The sequence below is a fragment of the Trachypithecus francoisi genome, unplaced genomic scaffold, assembly GCF_009764315.1.
Source record: "Trachypithecus francoisi isolate TF-2019V2 unplaced genomic scaffold, Tfra_2.0 Contig00378, whole genome shotgun sequence".
Taxonomy (NCBI): domain Eukaryota; kingdom Metazoa; phylum Chordata; class Mammalia; order Primates; family Cercopithecidae; genus Trachypithecus; species Trachypithecus francoisi.
In genome coordinates, this window is record NW_022680601.1 from 45,745 (window position 1) to 68,061 (window position 22,317).

Sequence of the window (22,317 nt, forward strand, 5' to 3'; positions counted from 1 at the left end):
CATTAGTTACCAGTTTTTCTTTATGAATAATGTTTAACAATATTATAAAGTGTATCTAATAGTTATCCAGTTTTTGGCTTGTTACTTTTTGGTAGTAACTTATAAAACTAGCTGGAAAAGACAAATAAGATAAGGCACAGTTTACATATTACAAATTATATCCAAAGTCCAAAAGCTGTTAATAAGAAATCCTCCAATAAAACCACATCAAATTTTATTTTTCATTTACACCCACATCAGGATTACAACTTTATCAGGACTGCACCTTGATCAGGAAGGGATATTTCTCTTACAAGGCTAATAAAAAAGAAATAATAAATTTGCTGATGAAAACAGTAATGCATTTAAAACTTTTAACTTTAGGCCAGGCACAGTGGCTCATGCCTGTAATCCCAGAACTTTGGGAGGCCGAGGCGGGCAGATCACGAGGTCAAGAGATTGAGACCATCCTGGCTAACACAGTGAGACCCCGTCTCTAATAAAAATACAAAACAATTAGCCGGGCGTGGTGGCGGGTGACTGTAGTCCCAGCTACTTGGGAGGCTGAGGCAGGAGAATGTTGTGAACCGGGAGGCAGAGCTTGCAGTGAGCCGAGAATGTGCCACTGCACTCCAGCCTGGGCGACAGAGCGAGACTGCATTTCAAAAAATAAATAAATAAATAAAATTAACTTTAATTTTTAATTGAGGGCAATATTTTAATGAAATGCTCATTAGTTATTCCTTTAAACTGTGTGAGAGAGAGAAAAATGAAAATTAATCATTTCAAATAATGCAAAATACAGAAGGAACATCACCATGGAACAAACAAAAAAGAGCTTTGTAGCTGGAGGTTTCTATAGTCTTATGTAAACTCACAATTTGTTCTACAAATCTCTTTGAATAATTTATGTCTCATAAATAGAGATTTTAAATAGCAAAAATACTGCAGAGAGAAATTAATGAGTGTATCATAACTACATAATAATTTACTTAGGAATTTTCTTAGATAAGAAGCAGTTGAACTGGATTCAATTTTTATCATAGCTTATGTAAGACTGCCTCTGTCCCTCCTCTCACATGCCATTGGTTAACAAGCAGACAGTGTGTCCAGGGGCGTTGCCTGCTCATTGCTCTTATAGCCTGTGAGGGAGGAAGAAAGATACATTTGCCAACCAGGCCAGTGACAGAAATGGATTTGAAACATCAGTGTGTGAAGCTGAATGATGGTCACTTCATGCCTGTCCTGGGATTTGGCACCTATGCGCCTGCAGAGGTAATACTAATGTTTTTAGTGTTGAGAGTTTAAAGGAGCAAAGCTAGAGTAAGTGGAAGCTAGAGTAAGTGGAAGCTGACCAAGTTATCAGGCTTGTGTTCCCAAGTTACTCTGCATGACTTCCCTTTAAACGTCAGTCTTTGTTCTGCAATGCAGTCTGGTCACAGGGTCATCTACTGCTTATTTGGGGCACTGTTTTGTCTTCTGTTTATGTTTGTTTCACAGCTTGTCAGAGTCTATAAAACTCAGCAGAAAGAACACGGCCTGCCTGCTCCGTCTCTTGAAGATTGATTGCAATGGGAGTGGTTTCTCTGTTTCTTTGTATAGTTGAACAGATATTTACTTCTTCCAAGAAGACACAATTCAGAGGAATATTAATGGCAAAAGTTAGTGGAGACGGATTGCATGAAATCTGTTGGGAGAGTATCACTGTTCTGTTGGGCAGCCTCGTGCACCAAACTGTAATACTAGAGCTGGACTAAAGAGAATTTCCCATGTGCTACTCTCAGCTCTGGGAAAATTACCTGAAACGATAAAATATCCTCATTTTAAGAAAAAAAAAAAAAGTAAAACCTAACAAGGGAAGTTTAAATTCTTTGTCTTTGTTAATATGGGTCAGATTGGTATAAAAATACTGTAACAGAGACATTTCTTGTTTCTCTGACAAGAAAATTAATGGAATAGATTTTATTTTCTAGGCTTAGCTCTTTCTACACTGGAAGAAAACTTGTATCTCAAGACTGTCGTGGGAATACAATGTGTGTGAATAGGGACTAGTTATATAAAATTTGAGTCTCACATTTCTCATCTATACGATATAAGGATTTACAAAGGGACATTTTGAAGGCCACTGACAGGAGTGGTTTACTTTAATATAAATTGTCACGGAGAGGAAGTAAAGATGAGAACACCACTGAAACTCCACCCTTGGTGAGCCTTTGAGTGCTCGCACAACAAAGAAATGGTCAAGGATGATATGAGGAGTGGGCTGTGAGACCCAGTATCTAGTTCCTTGTAATTCTGTGGGAAAAAGAAAGCCTCAGAAATACTTTTAAGATAGGAAAACAGTTTGCTTTGTTTCTGTTTTTGTCATTTAAAAGATATACTTTCAAATCTGTATCCACATTTGTTATGTAAGTCAATAATTGTAACTTTCACTGCAATCATATGTTTCCTAAAAGACTTGCCTTGAATTTATGGAGCTGAACCCCATTTTGCTAATCACTTACTCCCTGCAGTCTATTTCTTATATATACAAATCAATATCTTTAGTGTATACATCTTTACTACTAGTATTTAGTTCTGTCATGCAGACAGAATGGCCAAAGACTGGTTAGAAAAGACTTAACGTAATAGACTGCTATCCATAGACAGGTCTGTTTCCAGTATAAACCTGCTGGTATCAGATAAGGTGGATTTCTAACTATTTCCTAGCTGATAAGAATGGTGGTTCTACGTAACAGTTTATGTAAACTGTGGAGTTTCTATGCACCTGCTTTCTTTTGGGGACTGGAAGTGTTGTGTCTGGTAGGCAGAGTGAGTCAACGTAAGCAATCCCAGACAAAATCTTATTAATGGAGTATGTAGAGAGCATCTCTTGTTGACAACAGTTCACATACATTGAAAAAATATGATGCTGGATAAAGTCAGTGCGTTCTGTGCAGCAACATGGTGGGAGAGGAATCACAGGAACTTACACTGTATTCCTTCATAATTACTTCCATGTGGCTATTTCCCCTTCTCTCTTTTCCTTCCTTCCTTCCTTCCTTCCTCCTTCCTTCCTTCCTTCCTCCCTCCTCCCTTCCTTCCTTCCTTCATTCCTTTCTTCCCTCCCTTCCTCCCTCCCTCCTTCCTTTCTTTCTCTCTTTCTCTCTCTCTCTCCCTCTTTCTTTCTTTCCCTTTTCTTCTTCCTTTCCTTCTTTTTGAGATGGAGTCTCGCTATGTCGCCCAGACTGGAGTGCAATGGTGCGATCTCGGCTCACTGAAAACTCCACCTCCCGGGTTCATGCCATTCTTCTGCCTCAGCCTCCCCAGTAGCTGGGACTACAGGCACCGCCACCACGCCCGGCTAGTTTTTTTGTGTTTTTAGTAGAGACGGGGTTTCACCGTGTTAGCCAGGGTGGTCTCGGTCTCCTGACCTCATGATCCACCCGCCTCGGCCTCCCAAAGTGCTGGGATTACAGGCGTGAGACACCGAGCCCGGCCATTCCTCGTGTTAATTTCACCATACTAAAAATAATTAAGATTATATCTATAACTATAGGTTGCGTCCTGTTAATTTTTTCAAACAAAATCACTGAACCTGAAATTATTTTGGGGACACTTCCAAGTTAGTGATCAAGCAGTGATTTTCTGGGACTGCAGAAGTTCCTGCTATGCCCAACCTTTATTACTAACTGGGAAAGACCCAGGCTGACTGGGATGGACTTATGATTCTACGTATAGAACTCATCCAAGAAAGGAGGAAAAGGTGATTTTTGTGAAGGTCGCTGCTTGTGCCTGAACTAACCCTCAGGCACATTAGTCAGAAAATACTACCTTTGGTTGCTCCCCCAGGTTCCTAAAAGTAAAGCTCTAGAGGCCACCAAATTGGCAATAGAAGCTGGGTTCCGCCATATTGATTCTGCTCATTTATACAATAATGAGGCGCAGGTTGGACTGGCCATCCGAAGCAAGATTGCAGACGGCAGTGTGAAGAGAGAAGACATATTCTACACTTCAAAGGTACTGTGCCTATGATGAGCTTGTGTGCACATGTGTTTATGGTGATTGTGTGGAGGTGGCAATTCTATGACTGGATCCATAGTTGAGGGTGAATTGTGCTTATTTATTTCAATTTATTCACAATTATTCATGTAGTAAAACTACAATCAAAAGCAGGAAATGAAGATGACTTTCTCATCTTTGCAGTGTTCCAATTCATGATCAAAGTGCCTTTCTGAGCTCAGCACAGATCAGTATGGTTTAACATAGAATATAGAATCAGAAAGAATCCTAATCATATTATCTTATTACTTACCTCCTGGGTGAGTTTCTTACATTTGTTACGATTCTCAGTTTCCATTATTATGTTGATCATACAGAGAGAGAAAGCAATATAAGCAAGCTCTGTGAGTATTAAATAATAATGCCTACATTGTCTCAAATTGTGTCCAGCCCAAGTTGACATATTAAAAACTGTGTTTGCTTCCTATGCTTCTCAACCTCAAAGATACTTAGTCTTGCCCATTGGGCTGAATAGATGAAATAATTACACTACTAACGTGTTGTAAAACATACCAAAGATAATTCAGATAATGGGTATGCTTATGATTTGATAACAATTTTTACCCTTTGAGTAATTTCACTCTTTCATTCAATATATGTACTAACAATATATCCAACATATTACAAAGTTCATCAGGATATGGCAGAACAAAAGTCATCACAAGAAGAGAGAGAATAAGTTTGCCTGTGGTCATTAGTTGTGAAGTAGTAGAAAATGTCTAAATATTAGGTGGAGCAAACTAGTAAAATTGGCTCAAGTTTTCATTACACAACTTCCTTTCTCTCACCTCTGCAGCTTTGGAGCAATTCCCATCGACCAGAGTTGGTCCGACCAGCCTTGGAAAGGTCACTGAAAAATCTTCAATTGGACTATGTTGACCTCTATCTTATTCATTTTCCAGTGTCTGTAAAGGTAGGCAGCTTTGTGATCAAATTGATTTCACTTTTGTTGTCATCATAAATGTTGTTTTCATGGATATTTGAACTAAGCATTTTCTTAGGAGGACATAGGGATTATAACATGGAAGAAGAGCCCTAAACATAACTCCTAATTCCCTTTCTATTGAATACATTTTGAATCCATACTTCTGTGATGCATGTGTACAAGAAAAGAGTGCAGAATCCTCAAAGCCTCTGCCTCAAAAACTTGAGGAAGTGACAATCATCTCGTTGAAGGCACAAGGTCTTAGTTATGACTCCTGAGTTCACCTCTTGGGATGTTCACAGACACAGAGTTTCATGAAGTTGTGGTGTCCAGAAAAGCTGTTGCACGTAGGGTGAACAATGAGTTTCCATCTTCTTGCATCTTTTCAAGGGGCAAGAATTCAGTCCGGGTGTGTCTTAAACTACAAACCTTCATGGAAAACCTTGTTGCTTCTGCTTCCTCTTTTTTCACACTGGAGTTTTTATTTTTGCTTAGCCATGAATTCTTGTGTCATTCATAACTTTTGTTTTAAGGTTACAGAAAACTACTCAGACTAGTTAATGCAAGGTGTATTAGATATAAAAATGGGAAGTCAAAGCCATGGCTACATTAAGAATTTGATAAAATCTCTAAAAATGTATCCTTTCTCCATCCTTATCTCTGCTTTATTACAAAAAGCTTTTTAAATATTTGTTCCAACCTTTTTCATTGGTGGCATTTATGGCTTTGGAGCACTTTCAGGCTCATGGTTATTACTGTGAGCTCCTGTGCATCTCCCAACTTCCAAACTAGCCTTGAAAACACCTCCATGGACCATGATTGGTTCATGGTCCTGTCCATGGAACATCACATGTTCAGGGAGATAAAGAACTCTGATAGTGGCATCTGGGTCAAAAGTACAATCCTTTATTCCTGGATATCAAGGTCTTTTGCAGTTGAAGAGAGGTATTGCCACAGAGAAAATTATAGGAGCAGAAGAAAGTAATGTAAGTCAATGATGACACTCCATTACCAACCAGAAAGATGGTATTTATTTATACATATAATAGTTATAAGAGATTAGAGGAAGTCTGTCTCCTGAAGACATTCCTTATACCTTCATATGTAGCACACTTTGTACATATCACTCTCAGGAGCATTGCATCACCTACATCACGGAGGATTAGTGTCCTTAAATGTACCTCAGAGCATGGCTATGTGTGGGGAAATTTATGTGGAGAAATTGATTTGTGACATCACTAAATTGACTGCTTCTACTTCAGCCAGGTGAGGAACTAATCCCAAAAGATGAAAATGGAAAACTACTATTTGACACAGTGGATCTCTGTGCTACGTGGGAGGTGAGTGCTTGGAGGAGAGCACAGATAAGAAAGATGAGATAGGAGACATCTGGTTCCTATCTTCCAAGTACAAGAATGGAAAACGCACCATTGGATCAAAACCTTAGGAGCTTTACAAAGGTAGTTTTGTGAGCAGTGAAGAAAAAGAAATGACAGGCATACAAAAGAGAGAAGTGGAGGAGAAGAGTTGGGGGTAAGGAGGACTGGGATTTCTTTCCTTGCCTGTGCACTAGACTCTCCAGTTTCCTAAGGAGGAAACAGAAATCCTTACTCTTGCAATCACTATCTTCCTCCCCAATTTTCTCATTTATTTTCTCCCTTTTAAGAATCACGGCTAGCTAGTCGATTGTCATATCTACACAGTTGTTGCTTTCACAATTCTACGTTACATTTATCTTGATCTTCAGTCGACTACATAATTCCTTTTTCCCAGGCCATGGAGAAATGTAAAGATGCAGGATTGGCCAAGTCCATCGGGGTGTCCAACTTCAACCGCAGGCAGCTGGAAATGATCCTCAATAAGCCAGGGCTCAAGTACAAACCTGTCTGCAACCAGGTGAGCACCCTCAGCCTCCTGTCTTTTCTGCTCTTCATGCCCCTCTTTCTGTCCTATTGCCAAGTATCCATTCATTTAGTCCCACTTATCTTTGTAAAAGAGAAGATTCTAGAGAGCAAAGCCTCTGTCTAGAAGGGCATAGAGGGCTCCTACTGGTACCCAGCTTAGAAAAGTCTTATGGAAAGGTGTTGCAACTTTGATGCTGAATTGTGAGTTATATTTAGAGGAAATCAGTTCAATCAAGGAGGCCAAGGATTGTCAATTAGATTCAGGGAAAGGTGGACTTACCCCTAAGCTATGAAAGATGACCAGAGAGTGGATGGGTCAAGTTGATTTGGAGGAAATTGTGCATAGATATGAAGCCATGAAAAGATGGAATGAGCAGTACATAAGGAGAGAGTAAGAGCAAGAGAAGAGAAATACTAGGGATTTCCATGGGGTTCAGATGTCTCAGTGCCTCTTGGTATCTCTGCTTTCACACTCCTTGACCAAGGGCATAGATACACTAAAAATTATCTGCAGACAATGAAGGTCATCCATGGTAGAAAGAGAAACTGACATGTTTATGGAGATATCTGTTCACAGTGGATGAAATCAACACTGAGGAAGGTTCAGGAGAACATCGAGCTGACCAATGACTGCCCCGCTCCTAGTCTGCTGCTGTTCTTTGGAGTCTGTCATGCAATCAGCTGCTTAAACACATCTATTCTGTGCATGGTTCTTTCATAGCCTAGACATAATTCCATCTTTTCCTTGCATCCTGATTGATGATTCCAGGCCTTCTTGATCAAATTGACTACCCCCAAATGTTACACACATTTCAGCATTAAAATCACCACACCTTTCCCAGTACCTTATACTTTTTTGTTTTATTTCATTTTTAAAAATTTAGAGTTAATGAGTAAAAATCAACAGTGGAAATACATAATGTATAAAATGTGTGAATTTGGTATAATGATATGGTGCCATGATAATTACATAAAAGCAATGAGAAATTAATGTGGTTTTAATACTAGTAGTTCCCCAATATTTTAATATGGCAATTTTCAAACTTTCCAAAAATTTGATAAAAATACTACTGGAGGCCCATGTTACCATTTATGTTCAAAATTACTAACATTTTGCAGTGTTATATGGGGTATATTTGCATAAATACATATAATGTTTCTAGAACCTCTTCAAAGTAAATTGTAAAGATGACAATTGACCCCTGGAGATCTCTCCAAGCATGTCACAGGAATGAAGATATTCTCCCAGTTACAGTGTCATTACTGTATCTAAGAACATCATCTACAGTGCCCTCACGTCATTTGGTATCCAGTCCATATTTGAATTTTCCATTGTTTAATCAAAATATCTTTTGTGGCTCTTCTTTTTTTAACCAGAATTCAATTGTTTTTATATTGTTGTATTTTGATATCAGTTAACTTGTTTTTCCCAGTTGTTGAAAGTTTCTGTAAATTAAAAGTTAGATGTGAGTATTTTATTACATTGATTTAAATCTTTGGGGCAAGAAAATGTTTTTATCATGCCGTGTTTTTCAAACCACACCACACTAGACTGCATACAATCACAGATTGCCCCACTATTGGTGAAGCTAGTTTTAAAAACTTGGTTAATCTAACAATGGTCACATCTATTGTTTTAATACATGTTTTCTCTTGAACAATTACTAGTAATCTGCTGGGAGCTAATTCTCAACAGAAGTAGTCATATTCCCATGACACATTTTCACATATGATTGAGTATACATCAGTGATTTGAACTTTTTTGTATTGTATTTCTGTTTTCTTCTTTGTTATTTCCTTGGTGTTTTTACATAATAATTTACAATTTCAACCACTTGTTTAACTATTCTTACCTGACATTTAACTAAAAGTAATTTCTCAGCAAGTAAAAATAATATACTATTATTCCTCTAAGTCAGGGTAAAAATTAACTTCTTCCTTCAATTAGCAATGTATTGAGAATGTAATTACTATAATGACCACCATCAGAGTAGACAAATATTTGTGTTCTTTTTCTCATTCTCTCACTAATTACTATAGACTCATGGATTTTTATCCTATGCTTTTTAATTCATTTTACTTATTTTTCAATGCTCATGTCTACTCAGTAGGTATATATGTATGTATGTATATGTGTGTGTGTATGTATATATATATATGAAAGAAGAATTTGATCAAAGACTCCTGAGGGTAGGTCTAAAAGACAAAGCACTTGTTTCATAGGAAACCCACTGGTGACATTTGAGATGTCACCATACAAATCCATCATACAAAAAGGAAAAGTAATGAAAGATTGTTAAAATTATCAGTATTTATACATATATGTATGTTTTCTAGTTCATCCATTATATATGGATATATATGTATCTCATAGATGGCATATATGATATGTATAAAATATGTTAGATGAATTAGAAAGCATACATATATATGTATACATTTTGGTTATTAATTAGGAATCTAGTTCTTTTGTCTTTCAGACCTGCTCTCATGACTCTTTGAACAAATTCTTGATTTCTGGCACGATATGATGCCCAAAGCTCAAAGAATCTTACTTCATCCCAGCTCTGAAATTGGCCGTGTCTCCTTCTAGTGGTCAGAGTTAGGGAGAAACCAGGATAGGGTTCGTAGAGTTGCTTGTGCTCAGAAATAGCATTTCGATTTTCTTAGGAGAGAGGGGCATAAAATTTATTTTTATGAAAAAGATCATTTCTTGACAATAATATTCTCAGTTCGAATTTAATGCTCTATATTATTCGGCTTCTTTTACTTTGGTCATTTTAATATTAATATGACTTTTGGATTATCTGATGCTTTTGCATCTTGCTCATCTGCAGGTGGAATGTCATCCTTACCTCAACCAGAGAAAACTGCTGGATTTCTGCAAGTCAAAAGACATTGTTCTGGTTGCCTATAGTGCTCTGGGATCCCATCGAGAAAAACCGTGGTAATAAGAGCAACAGGAATTTTATGTAAAACATTGTTTCGATTTCAGAAAATTTAATTAGCTCATGCTGTTTCCTGGAGTTCACTCACAGCTGACTTGGGGTGAGGGAAGAATTTGCATTTCTGACAAGATCCCAGCTGATGCTGAGGCTGCTGTTCAGGGGCCTCACGTGAGCAGCTCTGGTGCAGAGTGGACGCCTTAGTCTGTTTAGGGAGCCGCCTAACAAACTGTATCCCCAGCCTCAGGACTTCAGCATTTCTGCCTTTCCTTCCAGGGTGGACCAGAACTCCCCAGTTCTCTTGGAGGACCCAGTCCTTTGTGCCTTGGCAAAAAAGCACAAGCGAACCCCAGCCCTGATTGCCCTGCGCTACCAGCTGCAGCGTGGCGTTGTGGTCCTGGCCAAGAGCTTCAGTGAGCAGCGAATCAGGGAGAACATGAAGGTGAGGAGCCGGGCTGTGGGCCTCAGGACTGCTGCACAGTGTCCTTCACACGTGTGCTTCTTGTAAGGCTCTCGGGACACCCTTGGGCCAGCTCCATTTCCCCTGTATTTCCTATGCATGAACTCTTTGTGTACATCATAAGGATTTCTTCTACTCTGGCACAGGAGAGGCAACACAGGTGGAGAGAAATAGGATGGGATCAAAACCAGAGATTTGAATTAGCATTAACTCAGTGATATCCATATCCCTCTGTTAGGGATATGTCCTTTTCTTTATTTTCTATAATGAGGTGTTTGATTAGATGTTTTTTAGTCTCCAAATCATCGTGAATTTTTTTTGTATATTTATGTAGTATAAATTCCTTATATTTATTCTCTTAGAATTTTGTCTTTGTGAATTGTTTGTTTAACTCTGCCTTTTTTTTAATGAGGTGGTTGTTCGTCTTTATTTTTATGTGTAGGAGACCATATTTATTCCAACATCTAAGGTTATAAGCCAAACCCAGTTAACACAAAGGCTTAATGCAAAAGCATTTGTTGAGCTCAAGATTCCATGGTTAGAAAATTAGCCTGGGCTCAGCCTGAACTCAGTCCAGTCCTTCTGTTCCTGGCCGGGCTCTCATGTGTGTGCACAGCAGTGAGGCAGCTCTGCTTCAGGATGTCCATGGGGCAACTGTCTGAGCGCCCCCCTCTCCCATGCAGTTCTTTATCCTCCAGCCATCCAGCCCAGGGTTCGTCATGGAACTGGGCACGACCCTAAGGCAGTGAGTGGACACGTGCAAAGCCTTTTCATGTCTAGGCTCAGAGCTGCCAACCATTGCTTCTGGGAAATTCTATCACCTAATACAAGTTATAGGATAGTTCAGACTCAAGGGGTGAGGAAATACACACCACCTCTTATTGGAAGGAGCTGGAAATTCATATAACCAAGCAAGTGGATACAGGGACATGTGATTGTTAGAGGGCATGTTCCTAATTAATCTATCAGTTATATGATATGTGTGAAATAATATATTAATAAGTATATGTATGAATATGAATATATCTAAATTGATGTATTATTTCATATATTCTCAAGAATACATCCAAGTCTCTAGAGAATATCCAAATACATACATATGTTTGTTTTCTAATTAGTTATATATAGATACATGAAATATGCATCATATATGGTATATATATATTGTAAATCCTATGTCGTATATATGACATATATCACATATATGTATATGTCACTATTTTCTAAAACCTTAAGTAAAATCAGTGTAGAAACCCATAGGATACTCTGAAATAATGACACAGAGAATGAGAAAGAAAGTAAAAAATGACAATGAAACAATAGATGAATCTAGGTAATGGCATTCACTATATGATTTTAAAAATATTTTTAGACATTAGAAAACTGACAAAACAAAAAGGAAATGTTATGAAAGACTGTGGAAATTATCAGTATTTATACATGTGTGTATGTTCTTTAATTCATCTAGTATACATAGATATATATATGACATGTGTTATATATGTTAAATTAATTAGAAACCACATATATATGTATTTATTCTGGATATTAATTCTTTAGGGACTTGAATGTATTCTTGAAATAACGTCTTCCAAATTTTACCTGTGTTGTCATATTCTCTGTGGTTATGTTTTCACAAACAAAAGTTTCTATCCTTCATGTAGACTCATTTTTCATGCCTCTTTCTTGTGGTTGGTGAATTTTGTGTCTTATCCTATATTGGGACTATCACAATATTTTACTGTGTTATCTTACAAAATTATTAATATTCTTTCCTTATAAATTTGGTTAATTCAAATGGGACTGACTTTTTAAATACTATATGAAATAAGGATCCAAACATGCATACCTAATTTTTGAATTTTTAGCAAAATTTCCCACCAACAGTTATTGAAAAGTTCACATTTGCTCACATAACTTGATTTTCTACCTGTATCGTATATGAAATTTCCATGAACAATTATCTGGCCTCTCTTCCCTCTTCAATTAACTTATTTACTTTTCTGTACTATGATGTTAAAAAGTAAGTTTCACTTCCAATATGTTACAAATATTTTTCTAACTTCTTCATTTATTTAATAATATCTTAGCTATTCTTGACTAATGTGTTATTGAAAATTTTGAATCATCTCATTAACTTCCGCAAGCAAATAAATGTTTTAGTCTCTTCTTGACGTTGTAATAAGCCTGCAGATCAAGGTGGAGAGAATGAAATCTTTGGCAATATAGAGATTTCCAATCCATGATCATAATATTAATTTCCCACTTATTAATAAATGGTATTTTAATAAATATAACATTAATTTCATAACTTTCTCCATTACTGATAATTATAAGTTTTTGATAACTTTTCATTTTGTTTTGTGGATTTTCCAATATTAGAAATGTTCATAGAAATATTAAAAGAATAATGCAACACATCCTCTTACCTAGATTCATCAAGTGTTACATTGCGGTTATTTTTTACTCTTTCTCTCATTTTCTGTATTATTCCTTCAGTTTCCCTATTGATTTATATGCTTATTTGATTTAATGTATTAGAAAGAGTGACACCTTTTTGATATTTAGAGTCTCCCAAATTTATGCAGTGACTACCCATGCTTTTTTAATGTGAAATCATTAATATTTAGTCAATTATAGGCCTGAGTCATGTTGAAAACTAATTTTTCCTATTATACCTGTGCATTGGAGAGATAGATATTCAACATTATTCATCAAACCTACTAAATTATGCTAGACATTACAAAATTTGCCTCTAGATTCTTGTGGGTCTTCTAGGTACATGACCCTATCATGTGGGCACAATGTCAGCTCTGTTTCTTCTTCAGCATCTTTTGAGATATTCTCTTTGTCTGCAGTGTTGTGCAGTTTCAAAATACTTTTATCTCGGAATGAATTTCTGCTTACTCTTCGTCTGATTTTCATTGACCCCTTGAGTGTTTAGAGAGGTCTTTCATAAATTTTGGAAACGTATCGATCTTTGAAGTATTGTCTCTGCACCCTACTGTCTGACGTACTTGGTGGTTCCCAGTTGGCAATGATGTAATCTAAAAATAATTAAAGTTTTCTATTACTTTGATAGGTGTTTGAATTCCAGTTGACTTCAGAGGACATGAAAGCCATAGATGGCCTAGACAGAAATATACGATATTTGAGCCTTGATATGTAAGTAATTTTGGTGATAGGTGTCCTAATTTATTTTCTTTTTTTTTTATTAGGTGGTAGTCCCAGTTTTTATTAATATTTTATTAGTATTTTATTGGAATCCAGAATTTGGTACATTAATATGTTTCATTGAAATTAAGATGAACATATCACACTTTGTATATACAAACAAGTGAAAAGAAAACTAATAAAAACTCATCTTAGCTTTGTCCCCTGCTTTTTAACTTTTTGTTGTTTCTATTTATGTCTTTTTTTTTTTTATCATACTTTAAGTTCTAGGGTACATGTGTATAATGTGCAGGTTTGTTACATATGTATACTTGTGCCATGTTGGTGTGCTGCACCCATCAATTCGTCAGCACCCCTCAATTCATCATTTATATCAGGTATAACTTCCAATGCAATCCCTCCCCCCTCCCCCCTCCCCATGATAGGCCCCGGTGTGTGATGTTCCCCTTCCCGAGTCCAAGTGATCTCATTGTTCAGTTCCCACCTATGAGTGAGAATATGTGGTGTTTGGTTTTCTGTTCTTGTGTTAGTTTGCTATAAGAATGATGGTTTCCAGCTGCATCCATGTCCCCACAAAGGATACAAACTCATCCTTTTTTATGGCTGCATAATATTCCATGGTGTATATGTGCCACATTTTCTTAATCCAGTCTGTCACAGATGGACATTTGGGTTGATTCCAAGTCTTTGCTATTGTGAATAGTGCCGCAATAAACATACGTGTGCATGTGTCTTTATAGCAGCATGATTTATAATCCTTTGGGTATAGACCCAGTAGTGGGATGGCTGGGTCATATGGTACATCTAGTTCTAGATCCTTGAGGAATCACCATACTGTTTTCCATAATGGTTGAACTAGTTTACAATCCCACCAACAGTGTAAAAGTGTTCCTATTTCTCCACATCCTCTCCAGCACCTGTTGTTGCCTGACTTTTTAATGTTTGCCATTCTAACTGGTGTGAGATGGTATCTCATTGTGATTTTGATTTGCATTTCTCTGATGGCCAGTGATGATGAGCATTTTTTCATGTGTCTGTTGGCTGTATGAATGTCTTCCTTTGAGAAATATCTGTTCATGTCCTTTGCCCACTTTTTGATGGGGCTGTTTGTTTTTTTCTTGTAAATTTGTTTGAGTTCTTTGTAGATTCTGGATATTAGCCCTTTGTCAAATGAGTAGATTGCAAAAATTTTCTCCCATTCTGTAGGTTGCCTGTTCACTCTGATGGTAGTTTCTTTTGCTGTGCAGAAGCTCTTTAGTTTAATCATATCCCATTTGTCAATTTTGGCTTTTGCTGCCGTTGCTTTTGGTGTTTTAGACATGAAGTCCTTGCCCATGCCTATGTCCTGAATGGAACTACCTAGGTTTTCTTCTAGGGTTTTTATGGTATTAGGTCTAACATTTAAGTCTCTAATCCATCTTGAATTAATTTTCGTATAAGGAGTAAGGAAAGGATCCAGTTTCAGCTTTCTACTTATGGCTAGCCAATTTTCCCAGCACCATTTATTAAATGGGGAGTCCTTTCCCCATTTCTTGTTTCTCTCAGGTTTGTCAAAGATCAGATGACTGTAGATGTGTGGTATTATTTCTGAGGACTCTGTTCTGTTCCATTGGTCTATATCTCTGTTTTGGTACCAGTACCATGCTGTTTTGGTTACTGTGGCATTGTAGTATAGTTTGAAGTCAGGTAGCATGATGCCTCCAGCTTTGTTCTTTTGATTTAGAATTGTCTTGGCAATGCGGGCTCTTTTTTGGTTCCATATGAACTTTAAAGACGTTTTTTCCAGTTCTGTGAAGAAACTCATTGGTAGCTTGATGGGGATGGCATTGAATCTATAAATAACCTTGGGTGGTATGGCCATTTGCACAATATTGATTCTTCCTATCCATGAGCATGGTATGTTCTTCCATTTGTTAGTGTCCTCTTTTATTTTACTGAGCAGTGGTTTGTAGTTCTCCTTGAAGAGGTCCTTTACATCCCTTGTAAGTTGGATTCCTAGGTATTTTATTCTCTTTGAAGCAATTGTGAATGGAAGTTCATTCCTGATTTGGCTCTCTGCTTGTCTGTTACTGGTGTATAAGAATGCTTGTGATTTTTGCACATTAATTTTGTATCCTGAGACTTTGCTGAAGTTGCTTATCAGCTTAAGGAGATTTTGGGCTGAGACGATGGGGTTTTCTAAATAAACAATCATGTCATCTGCAAACAGGGACAATTTGACTTCTTCTTTTCCTAACTGAATACCCTTGATTTCTTTCTCTTGCCTGATTGCCCTAGCCAGAACTTCCAACACTATGTTGAATAGGAGTGGTGAGAGAGGGCATCCCTGTCTTGTGCAAGTTTTCACAGGGAATTTTTCCAGTTTTTGCCTATTCAGTATGATATTGGCTGTGGGTTTGTCATAAATAGCTCTTACTATTTTGAGGTACGTTCCATGAATACCAAATTTATTGAGCGTTTTTAGCATGAAGGGGTGTTGAATTTTGTCAAAAGCCTTTTCTGCATCTATTGAGATAATCATGTGGTTCTTGTCTTTGGTTCTGTTTATATGCTGGATTACGTTTATTGATTTGCAAATGTTGAACCAGCCTTGCATCCCAGGGATGAAGTCCACTTGATCATGGTGGATAAGCTTTTTGATGTGCTGCTGAATCCGGTTTGCCAGTATTTTAATGACGATTTTTGCATCGATATTCATCAGGGATATTGGTCTAAAATTCTCTTTTTTTGTTGTGTCTCTGCCAGGCTTTGGTATCAGGATGATGTTGGCCTCATAAAATGAGTTAGGGAGGATTCCCTCTTTTTCAATTGATTGGAATAGTTTCAGAAGGAATGGTACCAGCTCCTCCTTGTACCTCTGGTAGAATTCAGCTGTGAATCCATCTGGTCCTGGACTTTTTTTGGTGGGTAGGCTATTAATTATTGCCTCAATTTCAGAGCCTGCTATTGGTCTATTCAGGGATTCAACTTCTTCCTGGTTTTGTCTTGGAAGAGTGTAAGTGTCCAGGAAATTATCCATTTCTTCTAGATTTTCTAGTTGATTTGCGTAGAGGTGTTTATAGTATTCTCTGATGGTAGTTTGTATTTCTGTGGGGTCCGTGGTGATATCCCCTTTATCATTTTTTATTGCGTCTATTTGATTCTTCTCTCTTTTCTTTTTTATTAGTCTTGCTAGCGGTCTGTCAATTTTGTTGATTTTTTCAAAAAACGAACTCCTGGATTCATTGATTTTTTGGAGGGTTTTTTGTGTCTCTATCTCCTTCAGTTCTGCTCTGATCTTAGTTATTTCTTGCCTTCTGCTAGCTTTTGAATGTGTTTGCTCTTGCTTCTCCAGTTCTTTTAATTGTGATGTTAGAGTGTCAATTTTAGATCTTTCCTGCTTTCTCTTGTGGGCATTTAGTGCTATAAATTTCCCTCTACACACTGCTTTAAATGTGTCCCAGAGATTCTGGTATGTTGTATCTTTGTTCTCATTGGTTTCAAAGAACATCTTTATTTCTGCCTTCATTTTGTTATGTACCCAGTAGTCATTCAGGAGCAGGTTGTTCAGTTTCCATGTATTGAGCGGTTTGGATTGAGTTTCTTAGTCCTGAGTTCTAGTTTGATTGCACTGTGGTCTGAGAGACAGTTTGTTATAATTTCTGTTCTTGTACATTTGCTGAGGAGTGCTTTACTTCCAATTATGTGGTCAATTTTGGAATAAGTGCGATGTGGTGCTGAGAAGAATGTATATTCTGTTGATTTGGGGTGGAGAGTTCTATAGATGTCTATTAGGTCCGCTTGGTGCAGAGATGAGTTCAATTCCTGGATATCCTTGTTAACTTTCTGTCTCATTGATCTGTCTAATGTTGACAGTGGAGTGTTGAAGTCTCCCATTATTATTGTATGGGAGTCTAAGTCTCTTTGTAGGTCTCTAAGGACTTGCTTTATGAATCTGGGTGCTCCTGTATTGGGTGCATATATATTTAGGAGAGTTAGCTCTTCCTGTTGAATTGATCCCTTTACCATTATGTAATGGCCTTCTTTGTCTCTTTTGATCTTTGATGGTTTAAAGTCTGTTTTATCAGAGACTAGGATTGCAACCCCTGCTTTTTTGGTTCTCCATTTGCTTGGTAGATCTTCCTCCATCCCTTTATTTTGAGCCTATGTATGTCTCTGCATGTGAGATGGGTCTCCTGAATACAGCAGACTGATGGGTCTTGACTCTTTATCCAGTTTGCCAGTCTGTGTCTTTTAATTGGAGCATTTAGTCCATTAACATTTAAGGTTAATATTGTTATGTGTGAACTTCATCCTGCCATTATGATATTAACTGGTCTTTTGCTCGTTAGTTGATGCAGTTTCTTCCTAGCCTCGATGGTCTTTACATTTTGGCATGTTTTTGCAATGGCTGGTACCGGTTGTTCCTTTCCATGTTTAGGGCTTCCTTCAGGATCTCTTGTAAGGCAGGCCTGGTGGTGACAAAATCTCTAAGCATTTGCTTATCTGTAAAGGATTTTATTTCTCCTTCACTGATGAAACTTAGTTTGGCTGGATATGAAATTCTGGGTTTAAAATTCTTTTCTTTACGAATGTTGAATATTGGCCCCCACTCTCTTCTGGCTTGTAGAGTTTCTGCCGAGAGGTCTGCTGTTATTCTGATGGGCTTCCCTTTGTGGGTAACCCGACCTTTCTCTCTGGCTGCCCTTAAGATTTTTTCCTTCATTTCAACTTTGGTGAATCTGGCAATTATGTGTCTTGGAGTTGCTCTTCTGGAGGAGTATCTTTGTGGTGTTCTCTGTATTTCCTGAATTTGAATGTTGGCCTGCCCTACTAGGTTGGGGAAGTTCTCCTGGATGATATCCTGAAGAGTGTTTTCCAAGTTGGTTCCATTTTCCCCCTCACTTTCAGGCACCCCAATCAGACGTAGATTTGGTCTTTTTACATAATCCCATACTTCTTGCAGGCTTTGTTCATTTCTTTTTCTTCTTTTTAATTTTGGTTTCTCTTCTCGCTTCATTTCATTCATTTGATCCTCAATCACTGATACTCTTTCTTCCAGTTGATCGAGTCGGTTACTGAAGCTTGTGGATTTGTCACGTATTTCTTGTGTCATGGTTTTCATCTCTGTCATTTCGTTTATGACCTTCTCTGCATTAATTAGTCTAGCTGTCAATTCTTCCACTCTTTTTTCAAGATTTTTAGTTTCTTTGCGCTGGGTACGTAATTCCTCCTTTAGCTCTGAGAGGTTTGATGGACTGAAGCCTTCTTCTCTCATCTCGTCAAAGTCATTCTCTGACCAGCTTTGATCCGTTGCTGGCGATGGGCTGCGCTCCTTTGCAGGGGGAGATGCGCTCTTATTTTTTGAATTTCCAGCTTTTCTGCCCTGCTTTTTCCCTATCTTTGTGTTTTTATCTGTCTCTGGTCTTTGATGATGGTGACGTACTGATGGGGTTTCAGTATAGGTGTCCTTCCTGTTTGATAGTTTTCCTTCTGACAGTCAGGACCCTCAGCTATAGGTCTGTTGGAGATTGCTTGAGGTCCACTCCAGACCCTGTTTGCCTGGGTATCAGCAGCAGAGGTTGCCGAAGATAGAATATTGCTGAACAGTGAGTGTACCTGTCTGATTCTTACTTTGGAAGCTTCCTTTCAGGGGTGTACTCCACCCTGTGAAATGTGGGGTATCAGACTGCCCCTAGTGGGGGATGTCTCCCAGCTAGGCTACTCAGGGGTCAGAGACCGACTTGAGCAGGCAGTCTGTCCGTTCTCAGATCTCAGCCTCTGTGTTGGGAGATCCACTGCTCTCTTCAAAGCTGTCAGACAGAGTCGTTTGCGTCTGCACAGTCCTCTGCTGCTTCCCCTGTTGTTTTTTTAGCTGTGCCCTGTCCCCAGAGGTGGAGTCTACAGAGACAGGCAGGTTTCCTTGAGCTGCTGTGAGCTCCACCCAGTTCGAGCTTCCCAGCGGCTTTGTTTACCTACTTAAGCCTTAGCAATGGCGGGCACCCCTCCTCCAGCCTCGCTGCTGCCTTGTGGATAGATCGCCGCAGACTGCTGTGTTAGCAATGAGGGAGGCTCCATGGGCGTGGGACCCTCCCAGCCAGGTGTGGGATATATTCTCCTGGTGTGCCCGTTTGCTTAAAGCGCAGTATTGGGGTGGGAGTTACCCGATTTTCCAGGTGTTGTTTGTCTGAGTTCCCCTGGCTAGGAAAAGGGATTCCCTTCCCCCTTGCGCTTCCCAGGTGAGGCGATGCCTCGCCCTGCTTCAGCTCTCGCTGGTCAGGCTGCAGCAGCTGACCAGCACCAATTGTCCGGCACTCCCTAGTGAGATGACCCCAGTACCTCAGTTGAAAATGCAGAAATCACCGGTCTTCTGTGTCACTCGTGCCGGGAGTTGGAGACTGGAGCTGTTCCTATTCGGCCATCTAGCTCCACCCCCCATCCTAATTTATTTTCAGTGGAGGAATGTAGCAGCGGTGTTGAGAGTGACCTCCACACCAGGGGCACAGAGGACAATGTGAGACAGAGGTGAGACAGGAGCTTTCTGGACCTCTCCTCCTGGATTCACTCCAGAGCTCTGTTCTCTGGCAGGGAGAGTGTCCCGGGGTCAGTGTGGGTTGACTTGTGCCTCTGCTCTGACTCCATGGAACTTTCCAGAACAGCCAAGATCATTGCTGAATCTGCACCTTCCATGGCATTTCTATCACTGTCTAGTGGCCATGCTGCAGATATTGCCCATGTGGTCACATTAGATGTTTCCAAATTTGTGCTTATATGTTGTTCTTCTCAACCTGCACAATGTCTTACCAGATGAAAGGCAGTTCCACCAACCTTGTGGGCCAAGTTCCAATTCCCACCTCCTTCACATGGAATTGCTTGCCAGATCCTGTCAATTTAGCATTTTCAATCTTTTCAAACCTTTTCCCTCCTTTCCTTTGCATCTTTTCCCATGAGCCGAACACAGCATTTGCCTACAAAAATTCTGTCTTAGTGGAGTGAATAGGAGCACTTGGCCTTGATGTTCTGCAATATGGAGATCTCAGTGCAGAGAATAAAGAAATTTTAAAATCAAATGAAGAGTGTAGATGTAAAAGCACCATTGTTGGAGATAAGTTATAACCAATAACAGATGTTTACTATTCCTCTATGTTCTAAGGTTCTAGGATTCATAGAAGGTCACTCAAAATGAGGGAAAAAAGAAGTTATGTAACTGATGGCAGTGGAGATTTTAACAACTAATAGAGATGATGAGATAATGTGTGAAAAAACAAGCACAATGGCACATCATAAGTACGCAAAATTTGTAGATATTATTAGTAGCATTTTATTATTTAGAGAAAAATACAAAATGAAAAAGGAAATCATAAAAAAGAAAAGTGGCAAGCATTAGAAATTTTTTACAACCAATTAACGTTTTCTAGGATCATAAAATCAATCACTAGTGCTATTTCATAGAATTCAAATATGATCTGGAGTAAACCACTTGCAAGCTTCCAAGTGTTTGCTCTTGGTGTAAGGATATCACAAAGGATAGGCTCAATTCCCTAATTAACAAGTTGTAACTGTACATGTGAGCAGTCATTTATCTGTGTCTTTATATTTTGGGTTATTTCTGCCTATAAAATGGTTTATGCATTGTAGCTCTTTGGATATTGGACCCTATATCAAACACAACAATTTACATTTCTGAATCTAACCAAGTGTGTTGCATATGATAGGCACGTAGTAATATGTTAAGTGATTAAGTATTATTGCTACCAGTATAATTGTCACACTCAAAATTGTTAGTGATGAGCATATATCTACCTTATTCCTCTTCAATGTAAGGCAGAATGAGTTCCTGTTTTTACTGAGAATTTGAAATAGAAAAGGTGAGAATATCTCTTTGCTCTGTTGACAGATGTAGAGAAATATGTTTGAACATTTCACTTTGTGTGTTTTATGTGTTAAGTTCCAGGCAGGGGAATAGAATTAAGTGATTATTTTGAAAATACAGATACAATAAAGTTATGTTCATTAAACTAAGAAACAGATTCTAGAGCAGTCAGAAAATGAACTTCTTAACATCTACACTAGTGGCAGTTTCCTACATTGTGCTACCTGCTAGTAACAGAGTCATTGCCATTCAGAGAGTGCATTTTTTTTTCTCTTTTCAGTTTTGCTGGCCCCCCTAATTATCCATTTTCTGATGAATATTAACATGGAGGGCATTGCATGAAGTCTACCAGAAGGCCCTACGTGTGGATGGTGACACAGAGGATGTCTCTATACTGGTGACTGGACACGTAGTCTCTGGTTAAATCTCTCCTGCTTGACCACTTCACCAAGCTACAGCTAAGCCCATTGGCCAGAAAAGACAGACAATAATTTTTTTATCATTTTGAAAAAATTAAATGCTCTCTCCTAAAGATTCTTCACCTGCTTTGGTCTCCATAACTTCTATGTTTTCTTTCCTTCTGACACACTAATGACCCAAAATTGTGATTTGCCTATGTGTTTAGGGCCGGGGTTGGATGATGATAACAACCATTTAAGATTCATTTCTGCAGTGGGAGTGGGTGGAGGTTCACCCTCTGGGAAAGGGGCAGGTGACAGGTATTGGTCAGTGCCTCTCTAGCTGTTGTTGGAAGAAGCACAGGCAGCATGGAGTCTACAGGGTGAGCAATATTGACCAGCAATTCATGGGTTCCCTCCAGCAGTGTGAAGGTCAGAGTTTCTGGAGCTTGGGAGGAGGCATCCCTGTGAGAGGGGGCGTCAGGGAGGTGGAAGGGCACCCACCAGGAAAAGTGATTAGAAGTCAGGTATGAGGAGGTTAAATAAGAGAGAGTAAAGCTTATCTCTGCTTGGAAAAACATTTCAGCACCCTTTTTTTTTTTTTTTTTTTGATCATTATATCTTGTTCATAAAAGGAAA

At 38.6% G+C, this 22,317-nt stretch overlaps 1 protein-coding gene across 2 annotated transcripts; it reads left to right on the forward strand.

The window, feature by feature from the left end:
- The first annotated feature begins 992 nt into the window (after window positions 1–992).
- Window positions 993–21,824, forward strand: LOC117083548 (aldo-keto reductase family 1 member C1 homolog). Of its 2 annotated transcripts, XM_033211350.1 has the most exons (9): window positions 993–1,254; window positions 3,811–3,978; window positions 4,817–4,933; window positions 6,208–6,285; window positions 6,719–6,841; window positions 9,687–9,796; window positions 10,071–10,236; window positions 13,337–13,419; window positions 21,561–21,824. In XM_033211350.1, the coding sequence occupies exons 1-9, from the start codon at window positions 1,171–1,173 to the stop codon at window positions 21,601–21,603; spliced, it is 972 nt and encodes a 323-aa protein (XP_033067241.1). In that variant the 5' UTR covers window positions 993–1,170; the 3' UTR covers window positions 21,604–21,824. The 2 variants fall into 2 exon arrangements, with proteins under 2 accessions (XP_033067241.1, XP_033067245.1); XM_033211354.1 differs by lacking the exons at window positions 6,208–6,285; window positions 6,719–6,841; window positions 9,687–9,796; ... (1 more) ...; window positions 13,337–13,419; window positions 21,561–21,824 and adding an exon at window positions 5,022–5,561.
- The last annotated feature ends 493 nt before the right edge of the window (window positions 21,825–22,317 follow it).